At 39.7% G+C, this 27,640-nt stretch overlaps 1 protein-coding gene across 1 annotated transcript; it reads right to left on the reverse strand.

The window, feature by feature from the left end:
• Window positions 1–8,394: 8,394 nt before the first annotated feature.
• On the reverse strand, window positions 8,395–25,928 carry LOC140227767 (ESF1 homolog). Its single transcript, XM_072308168.1, has 11 exons — window positions 25,917–25,928; window positions 23,183–23,825; window positions 22,358–22,704; window positions 21,171–21,325; window positions 20,219–20,332; window positions 19,155–19,441; window positions 17,261–17,443; window positions 12,254–12,390; window positions 10,342–10,462; window positions 9,547–9,626; window positions 8,395–9,192 (listed from the first exon to the last, which is right to left on the reverse strand). Exons 2-11 carry the CDS (start codon window positions 23,808–23,810, stop codon window positions 8,722–8,724), a joined length of 2,523 nt encoding a protein of 840 aa, XP_072164269.1. The 5' UTR covers window positions 23,811–23,825; window positions 25,917–25,928; the 3' UTR covers window positions 8,395–8,721.
• Window positions 25,929–27,640: the final 1,712 nt, after the last annotated feature.

Raw genomic sequence — 27,640 nt, forward strand, 5'->3', positions numbered from 1 at the left:
AGGTCTTCCAACATCTGTGACATTGCTCTTTGGAAGATTTCTGGTGCTGAGTTGATGCCGAAAGGCATTCTGATGTACTTGTATCTGCCAAAAGGAGTATTGAAGGTACACAGATCTGAGCTCACCTCATCCAGACAAAGCTGCCAGTACCCACATTTCGTATCGAGAATACTGAACACCTTGGCAGAGGGGTTACATGCTACAACCTCCTCAGTGGTTTGCATTGGATAATGTTCCCTCTCGATAGCTTGGTTCAATTCCTTTGGGTCAAGGCAAATCCTCACTCTGTCATTGTTCTTTTTGGCTACTGTGACCATTCTGTTCACCCAAGCTGTCGGTTTTCGTCACCCTTTCAATGACGTTCAGGTCCTCCATTCTCTTGAGTTCCTCTCTGACCTTCTCTTTTAGAGCTACCAGAAGTCTGTGAGGAGCATGGACTTTGGGCACTGCATCTCGTAGCTTAATCTGATGCGTTCCTGGCATACACCCAAGTCCCTGAAAGAGTTGTGCATATTTTACCTTGACTGCACGAGGCTTCTCGCGCACAGCATAAGTTCTTTTCACTAATCTGGGCTGCTTACAGGATTGCGTACCAAGTATCGGTTGGGCCTTCTGCCCCACAACCTGGCACTCTAAATCAAAAGAATCTCTCCTTGTGCTCACAGACAAGTAGTATCTTGCCTTGAGGCTTCATCCCATGTTCCGAATAGACCACCAGTCCTGAGTTTGACTTCTGCATCGGTGACTGCAATTTCTTTTGCACAACCTATGGAATTATGTTGCATTGTGACCCAGTGTCTAACTTGAATTGCACCTTTCTCGACTTCACTTTCAAGTCGATGAACCAGTTGTCAGAATCAATCTGCTGACTTAATGGCATCTAGGGAGAATTCCTCAACATCCTCAGCTTCTTCTCTTCTTCAATCGTATGCACAGACTTTTTGTAACTGTAGAAAATACCGAAGTACTCAACAAAAACTACTATAATGTGGAGTGGAACCAACCTTCATGTTTATCTTACGGAGTACAGAAACAGACTGAATATTTTTCTACCAGAAGCACATGGCTTCGACCTCATGAATGCCAGGAGTGGTCCCTGGTCAGAATGAAATATATGGGGACAGGTGCTGTCTGGCAGTGGTCAGCCCTATCCAGTATTCCCAGGGTTTATGCCCCTATTTCATGTGCTTCCATTTCTGCTATGTGGTTACAGTGGTCAGCCCTATCCAGTATTCCCAGGGTTTATGCCCCTATTTCATGTGCTTCCATTTCTGCTATGTGGTTACAGGGCACATGGGCAATACATTACAGTAACGTCTGGCCTTTCCTGCTGATTTATCCTTCACAGCATTACAAATGCTGACAAAACGGTTCTCTTTCTGACATTTCTTTCACTTTTTTCCAAATGTGGGGCACTTATTTTTGTCCAATACATGCAATTTTCCACAGAACTTGCACTTCTGCTTTAGTCTAGCCCCACCCTTAGCCTTGGCTTTCTGCACTGCATGGACATCCCGTGAGTGTGTCTTGTCAAAAACTGTCATCCTTTCTTTTGACAGCTCAGCCACCCTGCATATCTGGATAGACTTTTCTAGTGTCAGATCCAACTCACAAAGCAATCTTGCTTGCACAGCATCATCCCTGATGACACCAATAATTCTGTCTCTCAGCAGGAAATCATGCATGTCTCTGAAATTGCGACTGCTCGCCAGTAGCTTCAGATCAGTCATGTACTGCTCCAGCTGTGTTTCTCCAACTGCCTGATGGCGGGTGAAAAATTTATACATGTGCCTGTCAACAGTTTCGTTCTGTGGGGGGTTGCCATTCTTTTTTCAAGGTCACTACAGGTGCAGCTGGCATAGTCAAGTCAGTTGAATGAGACAGGGTAGGCTCCAGCTTCAGGGTCTTGTAGAGCTATCTACCTTTTGATCCCATCACCGAATAGAGAAAAAGTTTTACCTTCTTCTCTTCGTCACCAGTGACTGAAAGTTCTGTATAGAGCTCAAATTCTTTGCTTCAGAGTTTCATGCTCGTGGAAGATTTCTCTTCTCCAAATCCGATGGCAATGGAGGTTTCAATTGCTCCATAGCTGCTATTTCCAGTCACTATACTGCACCAAATGAAAACTTTCTCGGCGCATATTTCTGGTCAATCAATGATCGTGGGGTCTTTCACCTCAGAGATGGCACTAGAAGTTCATACTGTATTAGATATCTCAATTCAGATAATCAACAGTCACTTTCACTCCTGACACCATCTATAATTCTTGGAAACTGAAATGACAATCATACTTCACGTGTATGCATCAGGAGTGGTGTTTATTAGACCGGAACTCAACATCGTGATGTCACATGATGATCTCGATATATGCAATCTGCTGTATGCCTCTGCCACAAGATGGTGCTATGTAACATTCATAAATAAACCGAATCGAGTCATAATATCAGTACAGGAGCATTTCAACTTGGACAGTCGTTATAAGCGTGCATGCTTTCTAGTCTTCCTGCCAGCGACACCTGATGATATGTTGATACACCCGATGTTTCTGTGGACAAATACATGATATACTGGGTATGAATGGAATGCCCTCCCCCCCCCCCCCCATTTTTATTCCTCAAACAGTGCCAAGTAAGGATGGCTCGCAAGTATTCATATTTATACAGTTACATCTTCCAAGCAATTAACAGGCCCCATAGGGGCTCAGATAATGCAGAGCACACATGTAAGTGGCACTTGTCATTGAGATACATGGAGTCATTTAATGCAAGCACACAGCAATAATTAATATAGACAATAGAGTGGTTATTTGGCAGTACAGTGTAGTTGCTGGCTTTGTCACAAGTATCTTCTGAAATTTTTAGTTTTCTTCCGTTTTGTCCCAGATGTACCTTTCAATAAAAGAAAATTTCAAATCCCATAGGTTAAAGGGGATGGCTAGTAACTGATCAGTGGGAACCAGTGGGAATGCTGAGGGATGATTGTTCCAATCCTTGTAGGATTCATTTAAGAGTACATTATATATCTATTCTTGTGTGAAAATTATTTGCTTCAGAATGGTCTCATATTCAAGTAATGTGCAGTTTAATGTTTCCAGGTAAGCGTCCCTGGTCAGTGACGGGGCATTAATCTGCACATTACTTGAATATCATGAGACCGTTCTGAAGCAAATAATTTTCACACAACATAAAGGTTAGTTGGGATGTGATGCCTTACCTTGTGAAAAAACTTTTTTCACAATTCACAATTCTTATATTCTACCTCACTACGAGTCTCCCCAGTATTTGCCTTAGCGTAAAGTATTTCATGATTTGTTGTACATGTTGCCTTTGCAGTCAGTGTTGGATTTTGTTGTTTGTGTGTGAGTGTGTGTGTGGGTTTTTTGTTTCCGAAAGTATGTACAGTCATGTGACAAGACATTTAGCAGTTGGAAACCTGTAGATGTCATGACTCACTGTACACTGAAAAACAGCTACATGGTACCTGTATGCATGCATTGTAACTTGCTCCATATGCAATCATGGGTTTTTATTCCCAAGTGATTTGACATCTTTTTTCTTTTCCTTTATTCTAGCTGTAAGGCTGTGGGTTAAAATGAATAACTGCTCAATGATTAATTGGGCAAGGAGAAAAATCATGATAAGCAGACGGTGGAACTCCTGTCTTGTCAATTAATTCAGGTGAAAAAGTAGTGTATCATGTACAAAGAATATATAATACTGTATATGTCATGCAGTTATTTTCACACCCAGATTTTGATTTACAAAAGCAGGAATTGACTTGTAAGAGCTGGACTGAACTTGGGTAATATAAGGTTGTATTACAAAGAATATACATGGATATAATGGCAGTATAGGTAGAAACATGCTGCAAATTTATAATTTTCCATTACATGAATCATAACCATAGATGTTTTCGTGATGGTCATGGACTATACTGCATGACCAATACTCAATTTTACTCCACCAAGGTGAATTGTAGACCCTGTGTGCATGAGTATGCTCCTCCACCATCAGCCTCTTGAGATGCCTGAACTTTCAAATCCTATCAAGTACAGTATTGTATGAAGTGATGGACTTTTTGTCCCGCCGAACGAGTTCGAGCAGGGGACTATGAAACGGGCTCCGTACATGTGTGTGTCCGTGTGTCCGTCTGTCCGTCCGTCTGTGCGTCCGTGTGTGATCAAAATGTTCAAAATGCTACTCCTTCGCCATTTCTAACCCGATTTTGATTCTGTTTGCTTTATATGATAGCACTACACGGGAGCTTTGAAACTTCTATACAGAATTTCAGTTGTGACCTTTGACCTTGACCTTTGACCTATATTGTACATTTTGTTTCAAAATGCTACTCCTTCGCCATTTCTAACCCGATTTTGATTCCGTTTGCTTTATATGATGGCACTAGGTGAGGGCTTCAAAACTTCTGAACAGAATTTTGACCTTTGACTTCTTTGACCTTTGACCTTGATTTTTTACCTATATTGTACATTGCCTACAAAAAGCTACTCCTTTGCCATTTCTAACCCGATTTTGATTCCGTTTGCTTTATGTGATGGCACTGGGTGAGGGCTTCAAAACTTCTACGCAGAATTTTGACCTTTGACTTCTTTGACCTTTGACCTTGATTTTTGACCTATATTGTACATTTTGCTACAAAATGCTACTCCTTCGCCATTTCTAACCCGATTTCAATTCCGTTTGCTTTAAGTGATGGCACTAGGTGAGGGCTTCAAACCTTCTACACAGAATTTTGACCTTGGACTTCTTTGACCTTTGACCTTGATTTTTTACCTATATTGTACATTTTGCTACCAAATGCTACTCCTTCGCCATTTCTAACCCGATTTCGATTCCGTTTGCTTTATGTGATGGCACTAGGTGAGGGCTTCAAAACTTCTACATAGAATTTTGACCTTTGACTTCTTTGACCTTTGACCTTAACCTTTGACCTATATTGTACATTTTGCTTCAAAATGCTACTCCTTCGCCATTTCTAACCCAATTTTGATTTCGTTTGCTTTATATGATGGCACTAGGTGAGGGCTTCAAAACTTCTGCACAGAATTTTGACCTTTGACTTCTTTGACCTTTGACCTTGATTTTTGACCTATATTGTACATTGCCTACAAAATGCTACTCCTTCGCCATTTCTAACCCGATTTTGATTCCGTTTGCTTTATGTGATGGCACTAGGTGAGGGCTTCAAAACTTCTACACAGAATTTTGACCTTTGACCTTTGACCTTGATTTTTGACCTATATTGTACATTTTGCTACAAAATGCTACTCCTTCGCCATTTGTAACCCGATTTCAGTTCCGTTTGCTTTAAGTGATGGCACTAGGTGAGGGCTTCAAAACTTCTACACAGAATTTTGACCTTTGACTTCTTTGACCTTTGACCTTGATTTTTTACCTATATTGTACATTGGCTACAAAATGCTACTCCTTCGCCATTTCTAACCCGATTTCGATTCCGTTTGCTTTATGTGATGGCACTAGGTGAGGGCTTCAAAACTTCTACACAGAATTTTGACCTTTGACCTTTGACCTTGATTTTTGACCTATATTGTACATTTTGCTACAAAATGCTACTCCTTCGCCATTTGTAACCCGATTTCAGTTCCGTTTGCTTTAAGTGATGGCACTAGGTGAGGGCTTCAAAACTTCTACACAGAATTTTGACCTTTGACTTCTTTGACCTTTGACCTTGATCTTTTTACCCATATTGTACATTTTGCTACTAAATGCTACTTCCGGCGGGGACATATATTACGCACCGCGTAATTTCTACTTTTCCTTGTTGAATGTGAGACTGTAAAAATACACTTTGTATTGGTACATGTATACAGATCTTCCATTGTGATCCTTGTTGCACATGATGACCAAGGGCGCCGGAAGCGCGGGGGGGGGCAGGGGTGGCACTTGCCCCCCCAAACAAAATGTTGGGGGGGCAAAACGAGTTTTTGCCCCCCCCCCCCCCCCCCCCAAAGTGCCCCCTGTAACAAATAATTAATCACTGATTTAAAGAACAAAATGAACAATAAAGGCATATTTCTTGTCTAAATGTTGTAATTTCATAACTGAAAATGCAAAAATTTTCGCCCCTAACGGGGCGAAAATTATAATACACTAACAACATACATTATTGTATCTATACACTAATAGTAACTTACGAGTAAATTTAGTGTATAGATGGTAGCCTTGTGTCATCGAGTGTGCCCGCTGAAACATACCTTTAGTAAACCTTACCTTTTTCATTTTCTTCTTTGCTTTCTAGCAGTATAAGAATATTTTTTATTGTTCGAACGATGCGATCACGTTTAAGCTTTTGATGAGTACATTTCAGATAAATTGCAAAGTGAAAGTGGCTCGCTCGCTCGCTCGCTCGCTCGTATATAGTAAATTAAAAGTTTCTTTAGTTATTATCATAGACCTTCGCAGTGATTTCTTTTACTATGTTTATTTAATTCCTCAGAAATTTAATTTAAAATGCTCTATAAAAGCGACTTCTATACTCTGTTTTTACAAAAAGTCCCTACCGTGGGATGGGGTATCCCCCTCCCACACCCTCCCCTGCTCGGTCGTTTCGCTCCATCGACGAAGATCTCACACCATCACATAATATACCCCTGTATGTTAAGATCATGGTCCTTCAAACTGATTTTTTTTCAATATGTTAAATCCCTAGAAATTTGCTTTAAATTCTCTATAAACGCGACTTTTATACTCTGTTTTAACAAAAATTCCCTACCGTGCGAGGGGGCATCCCCCCTCCCACACCCTCCCCCCGCTCGGTCGCTTCGCTCCCTCGCCGAGGATCTCGCACCATGATGTACTCCCGTATGTTATGATCATAGTCCTTCCAACTAATTTTTTCAATATGTTAATTCCCTAGAAATTTGCTTTAAATTCTCTATAAACGTGACTTTTATACCCTGTTTTTACAAAAAGTCCCTACCGTGGGAGGGGGTATCCCCCTCCCACACCCTCCCCCCGCTCGGTCGCTTCGCTCCCTCGCCGAGGATCACACACCATCACATTATTATGTACTCCCGTATGTAATAATCATAGTCCTTCGCACTGATTATTTTTCACTATGTTTAATTCCTTAGAAATTTGCTTTTAAATGGTCTATAAACGCGACTTTTGTACCCTGTTTTACAAAAGCTCCCTACAGTGGTGGGGGGAGGGATCCCCCTTTCCACCCCCCTCCCCCCCGCTCACTCGCTTCGCTCCCGCGGGGAGGATCTCACATCGTCACAATGTGCCCCCGTTGAGATTTTGCCCCCCCAAAACCAGAAGTGTTCCGGCACGCTTGATGATGACATATTGAGCAAGATTGTTTTATAATAAATTGGGCAAGTTTAAATTCATCTATATCTCTACCTTAGCAAATAACGTACAAGTAAAGCTGTGTCTGTATGTTTATGAGATAATCCAGTACCACCAACTCCAATGAAGCAATTTCTCATAACATTGCAGACTGTATAAAGAAGTAAATGGGAAACCCGCAGTTTGGTATAAGTTAAAACAATAACTTGTGTACCATACCCAAGTGCTGTGATCAGCTAGATTTCTCTCACACCTTCCATCATCTCTTACTCCCACCTAGCAATCCTGCAAGTTTTCTGTGACCTACAACCTCTTCACTGTCACTTTTCCTCACGACCTCAACTCACTGCTGTCTCACACACACTGCTCTCTCTTATACAGGTGACTCCCAATTATAATGAAGTCCTTAGGACCAGTAATTTTCTTTCATTGTCCCAAATTTTGACACGGCCACATAATGAAGGTTTGCTTCTGCTTAACAAAAGGTTTGCGCTTTACTTACATTTCTTCCAGGTTAGAAAGTTTGTATATCATTATTCTAAATGAAAAGAAAAATGTTACATTGAGGGTGAGGAATAATCATGCAAAAATACATGTAAATAGATTTTCAACAATTTCTTCTTGATGAAGTGATGCAAATTTTATTTATGATTTTCTCAGCATCAATCAATTTGGCAAAAAATATAAAAAATAAAAAAAGGATGAAAAGATGAAGAAGTTGTTCTTATGTTCCATAATAAGCTCAGAGCTCAACTCTTTTCCACTGTATCAGGAGGAATAGCATCAAACTTAATTTATTTACTGTAGTGTTGCATGTACAGAGTCTGCACAAATGCAATTGTAACTCTGGCATTGCTATGAATTGTTCAGTAGAGAAGCAGAAATTACTGTATTTACTTACATCTTAAACTGTTGATAACCCATTGAAATCCTACTGTTTAACTTTGGCCTTTGCTGAACATATGAAAGGCAATGGTCAAAACGATATCAGTGAATGCCCTAGGATACCTTATTCTTCAAACATGTTAAAAGAAGATGTTTTTTTTTGTGAATTCCCCCCCCCCCCAAAAAAAAAAAAAAAAAAAGGTAGAGAACCAGACTCAATCATTATCATGTTTGCAGTTTGTTTTAACATGCAAGACTACCAATCATTGATAATCACATGAAAATATTATTACACACAAACACAAAATATACCCTTTCGCTTCGACTATTGTTTTACCAAAATGTCACAATCCCTGTGGTATTTAATGATGGTAGAACTTCTAATAAATTTGATAGTCTGTCTGGCAACAACAAAAAAAAAATGAACAATTTGGTTATGCTCAGAGCACAGTTACAAGCTCAGTTTCAAAGATTTGCAAGCACACAGGGAAATCTTTTCCTAGAATCATGAGGAAACTTTCAGTTTCTTCCTGGAATGATGCTGCTCAGTTTTACTTTTGATAGATCGCACCAGTTGTGAAATGTCTGTGTCCTTTTTCCTCTTTTCCTGCACATCTTCTGACTTTCGACCATGGTCTCCTCCATCAGTCCTTTCTTCCTCACGCTCTTTTCTCCGCCTCCTCTTCTGTTTCTCTTCAATCAATGCTGACATTGCCTTGGTCTTCTTAAACTGGGTGTCAGATGGATCAATAGCGTATTCATGGGAAGTGAAAAGGGCTTCAAATCGAGGATCCGAAGCGTCAATCTCAAAGCTGTCCTGGGTGAGGTCGTCCTCGGTCACACCCAGTTTGCGCTGCTGTTTGAGCTGTCGCTTGCGTTTGCTCTTTGTCATGTTCTCGCTTTCGATGATGCTCTTGAGGTTGAAGTGCTGTTTGCCATCGTCTTCTTCATCAAGCATGAGAAGTTCAAGTGCAGCCTGGAAATGAAAGCAAAGGTCAATAAAGGTAAGTAACCTCAAGTTATTTGTGGATGATAATGAATATCACAAGAATACCAAATGTGCATTTCAATAATCACATGTAAGTATCATGCTTCCAGCTTCAATGAAATATCACAATTTTAATACTTGTATTGCTTTTCTTTATTGTTAGTTATAGGTGTATGAATGTTACTTTGGAAAAATTCACAAATTCACATGGGAAAAAATCATTACTTGTCTTTACATTTGGTCTTCAAAAAACTGTTTTGCTACTACTTGGCTTGCAATGGGGGAAATAAAAGGACTAGAGTCCAGTCAGGACAAAGAAGCAGGTAAGGAACTTGGTCTAACCTTTTGCTGTTTTTCTGTGTCTCTTTCTTCCTGTGACATTTCAGTGCTTATGTCCTTCCTCCTCTTTTTGCTGCTCCCACCTTGAAGAAAATGAAAGTAAATTATGTAAATTAATCATGGATCCTTGGTACCATCCAGATTGCTGAATTCAAATGCGCATGTCAAGCAGACACTGCAAATTAAAACTTGTTCAATAGATAAATATATATATGATGTGCATCTACACAAATATCATTTTAAGCTTCTGACCACTATTACAATAGTGTTCTAATGTATTCAAAGTTTTTGACTTAAAAGCCTTCAACAATAGAAATAGAAACATTAATGTACAAATGCAGAACATGATTACATACAGTGATGAAATACAGGTAGTTATGTCCATTGCTGTATCTCATTGCAAATGTATGGATACAATTCACTCTTTCTTTCTTTTTTCTTTTTTCTTTTTTTTTTCTTTTTTCTTTTTTTTTTTGTTTTTTTTGCACAAAGTATCATTTGCATCACAGCTGATGAATCAAGGATACGATATCAAAAGAATTGGAGCTTTCTGATCCCGCCATACATTGAAACAATTCACAAAGAAGAGAAAATGGTAATCTCTGGCATGTTCAGTTATAAATGCATATTGCTTTTCTTTATAATCCACAACTGGCATTACAGTACATTAGCAAACAAATACATAGTCATATGAACAAATGACATTGAGTACATTGAATTACACACTAGATTGAAATGTACAGATAAAAGACAGAACTCCGTATCTCAAATCAACGATGGATGCGAAATAATCTTTACCCTGCTTCCCTGTACCCTTCAAAGAGTCCTTGAAGTATGAATCGTTCAGGTCAACGCCCTCCGGAAGCTCATCGTCACTGAATGCTTGGTAGCTCTCCGCAGCATCCACCCCCTCCTGGCCCTGAAATACCATGGCAAAAATAACTAGAAATGTCGCTACGGCGACTGGTGTATGCCTCCGCCATAATACATGGTTCTCCTAATAGGTCTATAGTACAATGTCTTGACAATGTGTGATGACAGTTTCACACAATTGGCAAAATATTAAAATGACAGGTTTGCCACAAATGTGCTGAATGTTCACTTTCCTAGAACTAGGTTCAATTGGATGAATGATTAAAACGTCAGAGTGCAGGTATTTGGGGGAACTGATGATTTTCACTTGACTTTTGACCCTTTTACAAGTTTATGCATTGAGTAATTTTCAAGGTATTGAGAAAAAGTATAATATCAGTATCAAATAGTAAAATAGTATTATCGAAACCTGGCCTTTGACCTTTGACCCCACAGTTCCAAAGAGAATCACTGTTAGGTAGAACATGCATAAATATGTAAGTTTCATGACAATACCTTGAGTTATTTTTGAGATATGGAGGAAAAAGTGCAATTTAGCACTTTCACTTGACCTTTGACCTTTTGGCAAGAAACTTCCCACAGAATATATATTGGGTTATACATGCATACATCAAGTTTTAAAAAAATTCTTCAGGCATTGCATAAATATAAGGAGAGTAGTTATATCTTGAGGAGTTGACCTTGACCTTTGACCCCTGACCTTTGACCCATGACCCCCAACTTCCCTAGATAATCACTGCCCATCGTTACAAGCATATATACTAAGTTCCATGAAGATACCTTGAACCATTTGCGAGATATGGAGAAAAACATGAAATTTCAAATTTTTTTTCACAAAATAATCTGTGACCTTTGACCTTTGACCCTGTGACCCTAAAATCCACACAAAGTATCATCCCCCAAGGATATACCCTCATGCCAAGTTTGATGCAAAACCACCACACGGTTCTTGAGATATCAACAAAAACAAAACGGGACGGACGGACGTACGGACGGACGGACGACCCGAAAACATAATGCCTCCGGCCACTTCGTTGGCGGAGGCATAAAAATAAATCTTAAAACAAGTTCGCATTCTGTATTGCTGCTTGTGTGGCTATTGGGATGCATGCCAGACTCTGCTGTGTGTGAGAGAGGGCTAGAACAGGCAATAAGCAACAACAGAGGTGGAAGGTAGGATGAACAATATAATGAAAAAGATTGCTGTGTCCAAGAATCGGTATAAAAATATAACAGAAAATAGGAAGAACAAATAATACAACATTGCAGACAGTAACAATAATAACATCAACAGCAGTGATGTTGATAACGGCAGCAATGGAAAGGTCATCATCATTAACATCACAGCCCAAGCCGTATAATGTGGTAGAAGGAACGATATCAATGACTGTTCAACCTATGAGCAAGCATTCGGAATGAAATCAATTCATGCTAGCACAATTTGGAATATTTGAATAGCCTCCTGTTTGGCAGCAGTCTTGGTTCTAAAGCTGAACAGATTTTCCACAGACCAGATGGGCAATATATGTTTGTAGCTTGCCAAAATAACCTCCAAATCACCAAATGTATGTGACTTCTCAGCACAACAATAATACAGGTAATACATTTACCTAGCAAATAATGAAATCTCGGTCACCTTCATATAATGTTGCCTTTAATGGCGCTAAGTGAATTACATTGATTTGAATCATTACTGACTTTTTTATAATTACGTTCCTTCCGATATGTTCTCTGAGCAGTAAATTAAATTGGAATTGCTGAAAATTTTTATTTTTTTCCCCTTTGGGCAGGTATAAATCTAACAAGTCTTTGAATTAACTAAATCGTCTCATCTTACCATGTTTGGAGCCTTTTTCTTCTGCTCCTTTCTCTCTTTCTTCTTCTCCTTCTTCTTTTCCAGGTACTTCTCCCATGGTGTTGAGCCAGTAGATTCTGCTTTCTTGATCACAATTTCTTGAGTTGCTTCTTTCAGTCCTGAAAGGGACATAGGTAGCAGGACAAGATAAGAGAGATTAACAAATCAAAGAATAAAATCAATTTCTAATAGAACTACTTGTGTAAACCAAGTTTACAAGTACCAGTAATCATTTTACATAATTGGTATTACATCTTTCACACTACCTCCTTTGAAAAAATAGTTTCTGCAATAGGATCCTTGAGAATGCTACTCTCGTACCAAGTCTCATATGAGAGGGGGAAAAATGAAACATACGAATGGATAGAAGAGTTTCTTGACATTCTGAGAAGTTAGCTTTTCACAATGTATCCCTTTCCACTAATAGATCTGGATCTCCTTATTTCAACTTCTGTATACCTTAAACTTGAAATAAGGTTGGTTCACTGGACCACATCTATGATTCAGAGTTTGTCAAATTTTTCTCCTGCCATTTGACAACCGAGGGCCCTGTTTCATAAAGTTGTTCGTAAAGTTACGAACAACTTACGAGCGACTGGTGATCAGTTCTGATGTGCTATACCAGGGCTGCACACTAACCCATTTTTTCTGCCGGTCCAACCTGTCTCTGTCAGACCGGTAAATGCCCCGTTTTACCATTTTTTACCGGTCCGAACAGAAAATTTACCGGTCAACAACAACAACCTGAAAAAACATTAAATGACTTGCAAACTCATTTTTTTTTTTTAATGGACGTCCCCCCCCCCCCCACCCCCCCCCCCCCCCCCACCCATGTACATTCTACAGATTAATATTTTTTTGGAAAACTTGCATTATATATTGCACAAGAAATATATAAAAAAAAATAGGAAAAAATAAAATGTTTGTTTGTCAATTACAGTGTAAAATGATAATGAACAAATTCAGATTGTGTCAAATGCGTGTGTGACTTTTTCTAAACATCGGCGCACGAACTTGCTGCGTAACCTGCTCTTGGTGGTCAGTTGGATTGCGACGATTTAATGAATTATTTTAGCTGTGATATTTTCTGATGCACGCTCTACAAAGGGTTCTTTATTTTTCTCCCGATAATCTATTCACATTTGTGCATGTGTTCTTGAAAGGTACACGACATGCAGGGCCGAATTCGCAATCCTTTTTTGCGCCCATTTCCACCTCAAATATTAGCGGGTTTGTGACAATTTCATATATTACTTCGGCTGTAATATTTTTTGATGCACGCGCCAAAAGGGGTTGAAAATGCGTCCTTTATTTTTTCCCGATAAACTCTTCGAATTTCGTAAGTGCGTTCTTAAAAGATGCACCACGTGGCCGAATTCATGATACGTTTTGCGCCTATTTCTACCCCAAATATCAGCGGGATTGTGATGATTTCATAAATTACTTCGGCTGTAATCTTTTAGATGCACGCGCCAAAAGGGGTTGAAAATGTGTCCTTTATTTTTTCCCGATAAACTCTTCGAATTTCATAAGTGCGTTCTTGATGTTTCACACGGCCGAATTCATGATACTTTTTGCGCCTATTTCTACCTCAAATATCAGCGGCATTGTGGCGATTTCATGAATCACTTTGGATATAACTTTTTGTGATGCTCGCACCGGCTGGAATGGTTGATAATGCGTCCTTTATTTTTCTCCCATAATCTCTTCGCATTCCGTACATGCGTTCTTTAAAGGTATACGACACGGCCGAACTCACGATCCTTTTTGCGCCTATTTCTACCTCAAATATCAGCGGGATTGCGATGATTTTATGAATTACTTCGGCTGTAATCTTTCATGATACACGCGCCAAATGGGGTTGAAAATGTGTCCTTTATTTTTCCCCGATAAACTCTTCGCATTTCGTAAATACGTTCTTAAAAGATATACGACACGGCCAAAAATCATGATTCTTTTTACGCCTATTGTTTCCTCAAACTTCAACGGGATTGCGATGATTTCATGAATTATCATTCGGCTGTAATCTTTATGATGCACGGGCCAAAAGGGGTTGAAATTAGAAAATGTGTTCTGTATTTTTCTCCCAATAATCTCTTCGCATTTGGTACATGCGAATAAATACGACACGGCCGAATCCACGATCCTTTTAGCGCCTATTTCTACATCAAAATAATATCAGCCGAATTGTGGCGATTTCATTAATTACTTCGGATGTAATCTTATGTGATGCACGCACCAGCTATACTGGTTGAGAATGTGTTCTTTATTTTTCTCCCCATAATCTCTTCGCATTCCGTACATGCGTTCTTTAAAGGTATACGACACGGCCGAATTCACGATCCTTTTGGCGCCTATTTCTACCTCAAATATCAGCGGGATTGCGATGATTTCATGTATGACTTCGGATGTAATCTTTTATGATACACGCGCCAAAAGGGGTTGAAAATGTGTCCTTTATTTTTCCCCGATAAACTCTTCGCATTTCGTAAGTGTGTTCTTAAAAGATACACAACACGACCAAAAATCATGATTCTTTTGGGCCTATCGTTTCCTCAAACTTCAACGGGATTGCGATGATTTTATGAATTATTATTCGGCTGTAATCTTTATGATGCACGGGCCAAACGGGGTTGAAAATGTGCCCTGTATTTTTCACCCAATAATCACTTCGCATTGCGTACATGCCTATCTACGTCACGGCCGAATTCACGATCCTTTTAGCGCCTATTTCTACATCAAATATCAGCGGGATTGCGATAGTAATCTTTTGTGATACATGCACCAGAAGGGTTGAAAATGCGTTCTTTATTTTTCTCCGGATAATTTCTTCGCATCTGTGCATGCGTTTTCAAAATTATACACTGCATGCAGGGCCGAATTTGAGATTCTTTTTGCGCTTATTATTGTTATCTCAAATTCCAAGGAGATTGTGAATTTTCATGAATTACTATTCGGCTGTAATCTATATGATGCAAACGCCAAAAGGGGTGAAAATGTGTCCTTTATTTTTCTCAAGCTAATCTTTTCCCATTTCGTACGTGCGTTCTTAAAAGGTATACGTCACGGCCGAATTCACGATCCTTTTTGCGCCTATTTCTACCTCAAATATCAGCGGGATTGTGGCGATTTCATGAATTACTTCAGATGTAATCTTTTGTAATGCACGCACCAGAAGGGTAAAATGTGTTTTTTATTTTTCTCCCGATAATCTTGTCGCATTTGTGCATGCGTGTTTGATAACCAACACGGCATGCAGGACTGAATTCAAGATCCTTTTTGCGCCCGTTATTTCCTCAAATTTCAACGGGATTGCGTTGATTTCATGAATTGTTATTCTGCTGTAATCTTTTATGATGTACTCACCAAATGTGTCCTTTATTATTTTTTTTCTCTCCTCTATAATCTCTTCGCATTTCGTACATAAGCTTTTGAAAGATACGACGCGGCCGGTCGAATTCATGATCCTTTTTGGGACGATTTCTACCTCAAATATGTAAGCGGGACTGCGATGATTGTATGATTTTTTTCTCCCTAGTATTATCCTTTCACATTTTGTGCATGCGTTCTTAAAAAGTACACGGAAGGGCCGATTTCGTGATCCTTTTTGCGCCTATCTTCATTATGAGACTATTCTGAACGAATGAAAATACTCATCTGTGAAATGACTGTGTAAAATGAAAATAAACGCAATCAGTTTACTGAATCGTTGAATATCGAATGTCTTTTTACTTTTTCTAAAAATCAACACAAGTAAATTAGTTCTAACATAACTGCCACGCTGCTGCGAAGCCGGGATCGGACTGATCTTGCGTTAAAAAAATCATGAGCAAAATGACTCAGAAATGCGTGCGCTTCAATCAATGCTTCTTGTCTGGCATGACCGCCGATCGCAAGCAAACGAAAAGCAGTTACACTGTTCTATACATGCTTTGCATGTATTGCATTGCATGGCAGTGCGTGAACAGCGCCGAATGCGCAAGCGAGCGCGAATATACACTGGTCGACTGCTAGTGCTCAAAACTAATATGTTTACTGTATATCATGTACAAATTGCACCGGTAAACATAAACGAAAACTTGCGTAAAACTTGTTGATCAGTGCGATATCTTGCCTTCTGTTTCTTCCTGATCGGGGCTGCTCTTTTTCTTTCTACTGACCCCACCAATGCTTTTTTTCTTACTGGTCATGTCGGACCGGTAACTTGTGGATTTCCTGAAAAGTTACCGGTCCGACAGTGACTTTTACCGGTCTTTGACCGTCGGACCGGCGCCAGTGTGCAGCCCTGGCTATACTTATCAGAATTTCCATAATTCAGCACAAGAACTGATCACCAATTGCTCATAAGTCGTTCGTAACTTTACGAACAGCTTTATGAAACACCCCTGTCTGCCTTCCCATACTTCTGATACTGTCATGCAGACAGCCCCCCCCCCCCAAAAAAAAAAAAAAAAAAAACCAACAACAAACAAGCTGGTGCAGCTGAAATACCAGTTGTAAGCACTCACAAATGCACCAGTGAATGAATTTGATTGTTGCCATCATTGCAGAAATAACAATCACAAGCGATCACTGATGCGTCACTCTGTGTCTGATCATTACCAATTAGGGAGCTTTAGATTTGCAATGCAGAAATTTAGACAATGACTGCACAATGCAGTGACCATTTTATTCTCCCTCTACGTCATGTTGCATAGTTATTTTAGATTACGCGATGACGCAGCCTATACAAAGTAAAACGTCGCCTTCACATGATCAACTGCATCGAGTAGCTCTCTGCATCATGATTTGAGCAGACACAAATATGGCCCAGAACCAACCATGAAAACTCAGAGGATGCCAGACTGATTTTGAAAAACAATTTTGAGCATGTGCAGAACATTTTTTTTTTCCTCCTATGGACGTCCGCATCACGAAAATCTAAAGCTCCTTATTATTGCAGAGGAGCAAAAAGTAAGAGATCCTCCTGGAGGCACAAAGTCACCATACCTGGCTCCCAGGAAATCTCCATCTCCATCTCCTTGTCCTCCTGAGTCTGCTTCTCCTTGTCCTCAATCCCTTTCAGGAGGCTCCGGTACATGTCTATCTTGGCCTTCTCACTTGCCTGGTTCTTCTTCCTCTTCTTCTTCTTCTTACCATCCTCACACTCATCTTCCTCACCTGAATCTTGAGCTGTGAGGAAAATGAAGGCATGTGTAAAATATATGTATTGCTTAAACACCATATTCATACTTATAGAACAACACATACCTCCTTCTTTTTTTTTTTCCTTTTCTCTTTTTTTTTTAAAACTAACAGGGACTAAATTTTGCTGTCTTGAACCCCTAAAGGGTAAAGCTTAATTCTATTTAATTGGCCTAGAATAGCGAATCACAATTCAGTAATAGTGATGGGTCGTTACCTTTTATGGCAAGTTGATCAGATATTCAGCTGGATTGTCCTTGTGTGATTGTGGCAATCACTGCTAAAAGACTTGCCCACAATGCTAAAATGCATGTACGTCTGAACTGTTGTGATATTAGCACTTTGTTTCATTGTGACTGATGACAAACAAACAAAGGAATGACATCAAACGTGTGCCAGGAAAAACATGTAAGATTTAATGAGATAATTGTTTAATGACATAAGATTTAACCCTAACTAGGCCGGGCTATTTAGGTAGATCATAGAGCCGGGGGGGGGGGGGGGCCTCCCAGGAGATCTCGGCCGTCAACCGCACGATCGCGACAAAAATTGGCACACACATTGCCTACGATGTAATCTAAAGTACCATGAAGTTAAATTTTAAAAAAAAATTATCATTTATGCTAAATTATGCTAATTTATGCATGATGATGCATGAAATCAGACAATTTGGTATAAATCACTAAATAAAGCTCAAAATGGGCACATTTTCTGTGTAAATATTCTTTTTAGTGTCCTGAGCAAATATAAGAGAAAAAAATTGTGCCATCAGAAAAAATTTCTGAAGTATTTTATTGTTTTTTGAATTTCTTAGTTTTTTCGACTTTATGTTTTTCATTGTTTTTTCGATGAAACTTGTCCGCGACATTGTTCCGAACAAGAAAATATGTTAATAATTGAGTTTAATCAATAAAACCCCAAAATAATCATGCTTTTATAAAATTTGCCTGTAAGCACAGTTTGCATTGAAATTGTACACGAATTCACGTTTTTGAGCAATTTTTGGTCTGACATGCACGTACATATTTATGTGCAACTTCGGAACTGCGCACCCGGGCATCGCAAATTTGGTGTCAAAAGATGCGGGAGACTCGAAAGAAAAAAGTCATGAAACGTCGCGGCGATAGCTTTTCACGTTAGCGATACATCGCGCGGAACGTCGAGGGGGGGGGCCTCGGAGGCCCCCCCCCCCCAAAAAAAAAAAAAAATTTAGCACCGATTAAAAGGTGGCAATTATGAACATTTTTGTTTTTGTTATGCTGCATGATCTGGACAGAACATGCAATAAGGTGATCCAACATCAGAGTCATTTATCTCAATTTACACAGTGGGTAAAAAAAAAAATGCTTGCCATATTGGTAGTAAAGGTAAGGAATCTTCCTTATACTAGCACTATATAGGTGGTATATGTCAAAACACTTTGAGCTGCCATTAGGCACAAGTCAGACACTGCTTCTAGTATTCAAAGCAAAGAAATAGCAACAGCATACTGTAAAAGTGGAAATTTTTGCGCATTTTGTGCAACCAGAAATAAGTGCGAAAATAAAAGCACACAAATATTTTTGCTTGCTATACGTTCCTGTAGTTGATGTCTTGATCCTGCCAACTTAAAAATACGCGAAACTCTTCTAACCCGGCCGAGCGCGAAAAATTGGTCGCCCGAAAATATCCACTTTTACAGTCGTATTCTATGCCTTACCATCTTCCTCTTTGATTTCTTCTTCCTCGCTGCTATCATCCTCCTCGCTGGATGAGGCAAGGTAGGACTTAATGTGCGACTCCATCTCCTCTATGTTCTTCTTGCTGCCGAAGGCCTGCATCGTCTGCTGTGTTCTCCGCTTGTCGTCTTCATCCCACGTCAGCTCCACCTTGGACTGGTGAAGGGCAGTGGTCTGAAAGGCCATGGGCTGGTATCCGGCAACGTCTGGTGCCTCCGTAGCCACCTCCTTGGGATCCTGGTCAAAAACTGTGTCGTCTGGTACAAACCTGCCATGATGCCAAATAGAGAATACCGGAGGCCAATTTCATGAAAATAATCTCTCACAGGAAGAGAGGATAAAATTCTCTGAGATGATAGACTTTGCTAATCTGCTCCCATAAGATTACAAGTTGGCTGTGAATGGAAATTGTTACTGTAGCTGAAAAAATTACTGTAAGTTGTAAACATTACTGCAACTGCAATTATTACTGCAAGTTGTTTTTATTGCTACAAGTTGGAATCACTACTACAAGTTGAAACTGTTACTGAAAGTTGGAATACATTGAGCGTTGCAGTTACTTCTGCAAGTTGGTATCATTACTGCAAGTAGGAATTGTTACTGCAACTTGCAAATTGGAAGGGTTGCACACTGTATTATGACACAAGACCCTGATGACCTGTTAAGGAGTTATTCTCACTTTCAACTTTCAAGCAAACACACACAGACACACACACACACACAAACTAAACCATTAAGCTTACATTTACAATCTATTTACACACTTTTAATGACCTATGCTATAGTCATAAAAAGTTGAATCAATACTTTAAAAGACTTATAGACATCAAGACATATCATTACACTTCATCCAGCATAATCAATTTTCAGATGTCAAATCATCAATTCCATTGAGTATGCCTTCACACAAATGTGTTTTGCCAAGAGTCCAGGTTACATGTACGTGTGTACGCAGTGATAACTTGCATCACAGCGAAGTTTAAAGCATGGAATCTAAAGGGCACACATCCACTCGAACAAGCCTCGGAAATTATGTATGTTTTACCTGAGATCAAGTCGGGATGAGCTGGTTTCATACTCCATGCCATCACACTGCTCATAGATGCCGTTTGCTGTATCAGCCGAGTCACACTCTACCACAGCGTAGTAGTATTTTAGTCTGCAGCAAAGACATTGAAAGGTCAGTATACAAATGATGCACAGGACAGAGTGGATCGGTGCGAATTGGATGCGCGAGTTTAACTTTGGAACTGTTTAAACCCACGAGCGTAGTGAGTGGGTTTTAGACTGTTCCAAAGTTAAACGAGAACATCCAATTCTCACTGATCCATGAAATAGGAATGTGCATCATTTGTGTAATAAAATGGGCCTGTAAATTCATGAAATACAACCGTTTTCCCCATCATGCGTCCGGTACACCTACAACACTATACAAGACTTGAGTCATGCGTTTGGATTTTACCAGACGCATGACCATGCGTTTGGATTTTACCGGACGCATGGCTCAGTGTGGATCGGTAAAAATCATGCATGACAATTGACCAATCAGATTGCAGAGATTCTAAAGCCCATTTTATAATCAAATATGGCTAATGTATGATTTCATCTGCTGTTCCACTGTATTAAAAACCCGTTTGTTGTGCTCCATACATATATATGTACAGCATGACCCTGGCCTAACAGATGCCTTAATAGAAATAGCATCCATGCACCTCACAGACAAGAAGAATTACATGACACACTAGTGGGAGAGTTCTGAGCCAGTGACACCACGTTGTTTCAGTGTGCAAAAGTAATTGTGACAGATATCTTTGCTTTCATGATGACAAAGTAAACTTTCTTAGCTTTCCCCAATTTAAGCAAAAATTTCACTGTTCTTAATTGTTTGCCGCAACCAACGTCTCACTTTGTAAAATCTTTATATTTGTTAAAGTCAACCTGAATAAAGTGTACTTTCCCTTTAAGCACAAGCAGTGGAAGCAGCTGTGACATCATACCTCTGCATCTGATACTTTCTAAGCTTCTCTCTCTGGTAGTGCTCTTTGTCAAGTCCCTCTAGCTTGCTCGTCTTCTCATCCCTTTCCACCAGTTCCTGTGGTCCCTTGGCATCCTCTTCTTTCATACGCTGCAGACCAAACTCTGATGGATAGATCTGCACAGAGGAGAATGTGTAGTTCATATCATGCACATATAGATCAGGGTTCGTAATTGGTGATGGTCCGCTGGCCATTGGCCACCCAAAATCACGTCAGACTAGCTAAAAATCGTAAAATTCTGAAGTTACTAGTCCGTCTGGCTAGCCAAAAAATTGCTTCAGTGTCAAAATTGATTCTAAGTACCGGTAGTCCGCCTGGCTAGTTTTAAAAAAAAAAAGTTAAGTGCGACCCCTGTAGATACAATTTTGAAGGATGAAAAAGTCAGAAGGCTCAAACTGAGATGAACTGGCAAGTCAAGTGAAAGGACAGGTCCCCAAGAAATTTTGATACGAAAAAAAAAAAAGAAAAAGAAATTAGTGACAAGATGATATTGTGCAGTGGTCCCATTTATGATTACAATGTCAATATTAGAAGAAAATGTTCATTGTGTAAGATGGCAACAGATTCACTAAAATGTGAAAGAGAGATCAGTGCAAAACATTGATTGAATTAAAGAACTATGAAGGATGTTTTCGTGGCCATTTGACAATCAGCAAATACTCTGACGACCTTAACTTGGCTTCTTGAATGAGTAATCTTGGTTACAACAGCGTGGCATCGATTGTAAAATTCGACCTTTTTGTCTTTAGTAAACTTTAAACAGTTTTAATCTTCTTGATGAAACATTTCACTCATCATCCTCTAGAAAATATGTACAAATGATATCACTTTATCACATATATCCTAGAGACAATAGCATGTTGATTCCTTTTTGCAGTTCCCAAAAATGATACTGTACATGGTCTATCCTGCGTAAAAGATGTTATACAGTGCACTCCCGTTATAACAAACACAGTTACAGCAAAATTCCAGTTAAAACGAAGTAATAATTCAGACCGCAACATTATTTGCTCTATGATTTATATTGTTTACATTGTTTATAACAAAATTTCAACACAACATAAACTGCCGGTCCCAAGGACTTCATTCTAATGGGAGTCCACTGTACAAGGACATGGTGAAAAGCCAACTCAAAAAGAGACACATACTGTCACAGAATGGAGGACACCCCCTGCTGGCTTGAAAGAGTTCAGCATTACAAAGAGGTCACTTGCAGAGACACAGTCCCAGTCAATGTTGCAAAGTGCCAGTCGACAACTCGTAGCCTCCTCCCTGGGAGCATCTGCATCAAGCTCTCCCCAGTTGTGGCTGATATCCACACCATCACTTGCCACGCCCAACTTGGTACTTGAGGAGGATGTAGCAGGAAGATCATCATTGTCGCTGTCTGATTCAGAGGAGCTGGACTCGATGTTTCCTTCACCGCGGGCAAGATCGATACCATGTTGTTTCTGCCAGGCTAGACTACCTTGAACATCTGACTTTCTGTTGGAATCTGAGAAAATCATCAGACAGGGGAGATTCATGATTTTAGCACTATTTTATCTATATTTATATATCTATGCGCATAATACAAGAAACTCTTAATAATATAGGTTCATGTATTTACAAGTCACAAAGGATTAATTTGTTTTTCATAAAATTCAGCTTTTGTCTCTCATTCATAATGTTAATTACTGCACATGTAAATCGTCAGAAAGAATATCCCTGTCTTTCAATGCTGATTCACAGCAAACATCTCTTGATATATATGTAAAAGAAACAACACAATTTTGAATAATGAAAGGTTGTGCAATTTCATACCATCTGCTTGAGTATACAATAAACCAACCTATGTACAAGTATTTACAAATCAATGCAAACATGTCAAATTTTCAATATCTAATGCAGCTTTAACAATGCACTATAAGGAGTGACAGTAAAGGACATTGATACATTTGATAGCTAAATCACATAGAGTCATCTCATCTTACCAATCAGTTGTAAGTTATCATCTGAATTGTCATCACTCCCAAGACCACTTTCCCCCTCTCCATCTGAAGTATCATCCTCATCATCTGAGGAAAAAGTGTTGCTGTGACTTTGTCTTCTATTGTCTTGTTCCTGTCCACGGGGATCTGCCAGGTTGATCCCAGATTTGCGTTTAATGTTTGCTTGTGTAGAGAAATTTGAATTTTTTGGTGACTTCCTGGGGGATGCATTCTTCCTCATTTTGAATGCCAAAAGTAACTCTCGTCCACTCTGACGCCTTCTCTTTCGCTTCTTTGTGTCTTCACCTAATCCTGAAGTTGAATTCTCTCTTTCGTGAGATTGAGAACTTTGACCTGTTGCATCATTAACTATTTCAATCTTCACTTTAATATCCTCATCACTATCATCATCAGAATGCCCGAGGTCATAAAATTTTCGGAGGTTTTCTCCTGCTGTTTTATTGTCGGGGCGTCCTCGCTTGTCCACAGAATACTTGAGCTTGAAACGCTTGTCAGTAAACATTCCTTGAAAGCGCTTATCAATCTTGACTTTGCGTTCCTGCTTTGGAACTTCCCGAAACCTGGGATCTTTTGCAATAACTGCAAAGCGTTCATCACTTAGGATGTCCATTTTTCCTCTTGCTCTCTGAGAAAGGAAAGAGTGAGATTCCAGGATGTCAACATACTTTCAAAAATAACTTCTGATTTCTTATCAACATTTTCATGGCCACATAAATCAAACAATGGGATGTCCATTTAAGACAAGAAAGGAGTTTACTCATCAAATCAATTAATCTTGCTTTCTCTTAAAGGAAGTCTATAAACATAGCTTGGACTCACAGCTGGCACAGGGAGGAATACAGCACTGTAAAACTGCATCTTACAATTTCCAAACTGCCAAAACACAATTTTCACAGCTGTAAGGTATATCTTTGTGTAGTATTGTATCTGGTATGTAAAATAATAATCTGCCATTGTCTAACAATTTCAACCTACTGTCTACCTAGCCAATGCAACCAGACGCCATGAGAATTTAGCCTTTCACAACTTCTGTACAGTGACAGGGCTGTCTATAGCCAGTACAGGTTACTGTCTACCTAACTATAGACAAATACTTCACACGGTGTCTGGTCTGGCTACTGTCTACCATGATATATTCTGCTAAATTGTATTTGTATGTATGGTATTTAATTTGCTAAATAAAACTTGCTTCAGCTTTAATATACTATTAAATTTAGTATCATATTATACAACACAAGAAAGAGCTGAAAACATCGCTGCTGTAAACACTACAACAGTAAGAGTAAGACAATGATCATTGCTGTTATGATATTTTATCAAAATCTGTCATCTAACAATAGGTAACATAAATGTAAAAATGGTCATTTCTGACAATTGATCAAAAGATTGGTCTGTGTAGTTGGGGATATATTCTGCGGAGACTACAATGTATGTCTGGCGTAACGGAACCTCCTCTTGAGTCCTCTGTGGAGGACATTTTCTGTAAAAGTAAAAAAATGATGCAAAACTCCTCCAAACAAATGGAGTCTACTCTGATGAGCTGACATTATACTGTTAGCTACATTAGAGATAGATCGCGAGTGTCCACTCACTGCCACGCCGCCGACATGATTTTTATACTGCCATTATCTATAGCCCGACCAGACGCAAACAGCGACTGGGCTGATTAGTGCCATGATAAAATAGCCACACCTTTTCACCGGTCATTTGAATTTAATTTTGAGCCAGCACTATTTCTTTTTTTAAGTTCCCGCTCCTGCTGATCGAATCAACTAACCGATGACCCACACTACTTTTTAACTAACCAAGTTCTAAATCTATAATCACACACCCCAATCCACACAAACGCCTTATACTCAAACTCAGACAATATGGAATCCAAAACCAAAACCTCATGTGGATACAGGACTTCCTCTCCAACCGTCAGCAGTCCGTAGTCATAGAAGGTGCCACATCCAGGGCTTCTTCCGTCACCTCTGGTGTTCCCCTGGGTATCGTTTTGGGTCCTACACTTTTTCTTCTCTACATTAATGACCTGCCTGAAGTAACCTCATCTACAACCAGACTTTTCACCGATGACTGCATGTTATACCTCCATGAAAGCTAATCAACAGCTTGGTTTCATCCGGCGCAACACAAGGTTCTTCCCTCAGTCATTCAGGGAGGGAGGTAGCTTATATAAAGTCCCTTGTACGACCCCACCTAGAATATTGCAGTTGCAGTGTTTGCCTATATAGTGTCTGGGACCCACATATGGCCTCGAACATTCAAGAACTGGAAAGGATTCAACGCCAAGCAGCTCGCTTTGTCACAGCTGATTATAGAAGAACGAACAGTGTGACCAGCATGATCAATAAGTTGAAATGGCCCAGTCTATCTTCACGACGTACTGTGAGCAGACTTACTACTACGTACTATGGTGTACAGAATCATGAACGACCTTGTTGCAATTCATCCAGATACATAATCACATTTTTTACAATTTGAATTAACTCTTCTAAAACCAGGAAAAATCACAAAATGTGCTTTCAAACATACCGCCCCAAGGGCAACATCGACAAATTTGCATTTGCCCAGAGATCCATACCTGAGACTTAGCTGAGTGGAACAAACTTCCAAGCTCTGTACAAAATGTAGTTTGTGCAGCATGCAGTCTCACTTGTTGCTCACCTGAAAGTAAGAACAGTTAAAGGAGCTCTTAGTCTTAATGATCCACCTTAAAATCACACCTTGTTAAGCCCACACCCCTCTTAACTATACACAGCCCAGTCGCTGTACATGGTACGTCGCGACGTACCATGTACAGCGACTGGGCTGTGTATAGTTACACCCTCCTATCATCGTGCACACAAGTTGTATTCATCTTCGTGATAGGCTGCATTTTATAACCCTTTGAAGATTATAGAAGAAGAAGAAACAGGCACTTCACATTCCCCTGACCCCTAACACGTTACACTTGCAATGTTGCATGGCGGCTGCCGGCTGCTGCAGAATGAATACCGCGGTAGTACTAGTAGCAGACTTACCGGATCGTGGCCAGCGCTGCGCCCTGACTCGAGGGAGAGGCAGAAGCATGCACTACGGTCGCGGTCTAACTCCCTCTTGAGGTAGACTGCATGAGCGATTGTTCTGAGAATAAATATTGAACAATAAACGCAGTCCCCTTACACTATGTTTGCATGTAAACTTGGGATGTATACCGGTAGTTGCCGAAACTTCTCGTAGAACTAGAAGCTTGCAAACAGCATTTAAATTTACAGCGATCACATCGACAGCATCCACTTTCCAAAGTCCCACACACCATTTATGTACACACATGCGCTCACAACGCGGCCGGTCAGAAGCGCACGGTGCGCTAAAACACTCACCCGATTTTGCGTAGTACGCTAATGGGCAGTCCAGCGGTCGTCATTTTAGGATGCAAACCGCCGGGTGATCGATAGAGGGCGTCCGTTTCATTTCAGGGGGCCTACACAGGATAAACGATGAATTATTCAGGACCTTATTATGGCATAAAGAAGTAAAATTTCTGCCTTATCATAAAATATAATTGAAGATTTTTTTTTTGTACTTTCCAATCTTTAGTTAATCAATGTTCGCCGGCTAATTCATGACCATATGCTAGCCTACTTGTGTCCTATGCCACGTATATAGTGCTTATACAGAATGACGTGGGGTGCTCATAATAACCAAGCGCGCTTTCTCTCCCTCCCCCTCTCTCCCTCTCCCTCGGGCCTCCCTTCTCTCTCTTTCTTCTTCTTCTTCTCCTTCTTCTTCTTCTTCTTCTTCTTCTTCTTCTTCTTCTTCTTCTTCTTCATTTTCTTCTTCTCCTCCTCTTCCTCCTCCTTCTTCTCTGTCTTCCACCTTCAGTTTTGGCCATGAAGAGAATATTAGTTCCATCATTATATGTTTTCAAGTCACCCGTGGTTTGTCTGTTTGTTTGTTTGTTTTTTCACGTATAGACTAATATCCCCATGATGAAATATATTCCATGGACAAAATAAAACAGATCCGTAAAAAAAAAATGAATGGTTCAAAACTGGTAAGAGCAGACTGTTTTTTCATTTTTGCATTTTTGCCAAGTTGACGTACATAATCAGCCATAGGCATGCGAAAGTATTGTCTTTTATAACCTTGTGCCTATTTGCGACTGACTTTTTCTGTCCTATATTTACCGAGTTCAGCATCATCCTTCTTTGATTTGTGTTGCGGAATATGTCAGTCTTTTAGGATGTGCTCCGGCTTCGTGAAATGATATGGACATTTTGAAATGAAAAAAAAAAAAAGTATATAGTACTATTTTTTTCTGTCGGTTGTCTATAAATGTATAAGTATTTTTAAGAATAAGAGCCCAGAAATAAACTGAAGTCTGTATAGCACACGTTCGGTGATTTTCTCATCTACAAATCAAATTTGTTTGAAACTCTTGATTATGCACAC

The sequence above is a fragment of the Diadema setosum genome, chromosome 1, assembly GCF_964275005.1.
Source record: "Diadema setosum chromosome 1, eeDiaSeto1, whole genome shotgun sequence".
Lineage (NCBI taxonomy): Eukaryota > Metazoa > Echinodermata > Echinoidea > Diadematoida > Diadematidae > Diadema > Diadema setosum.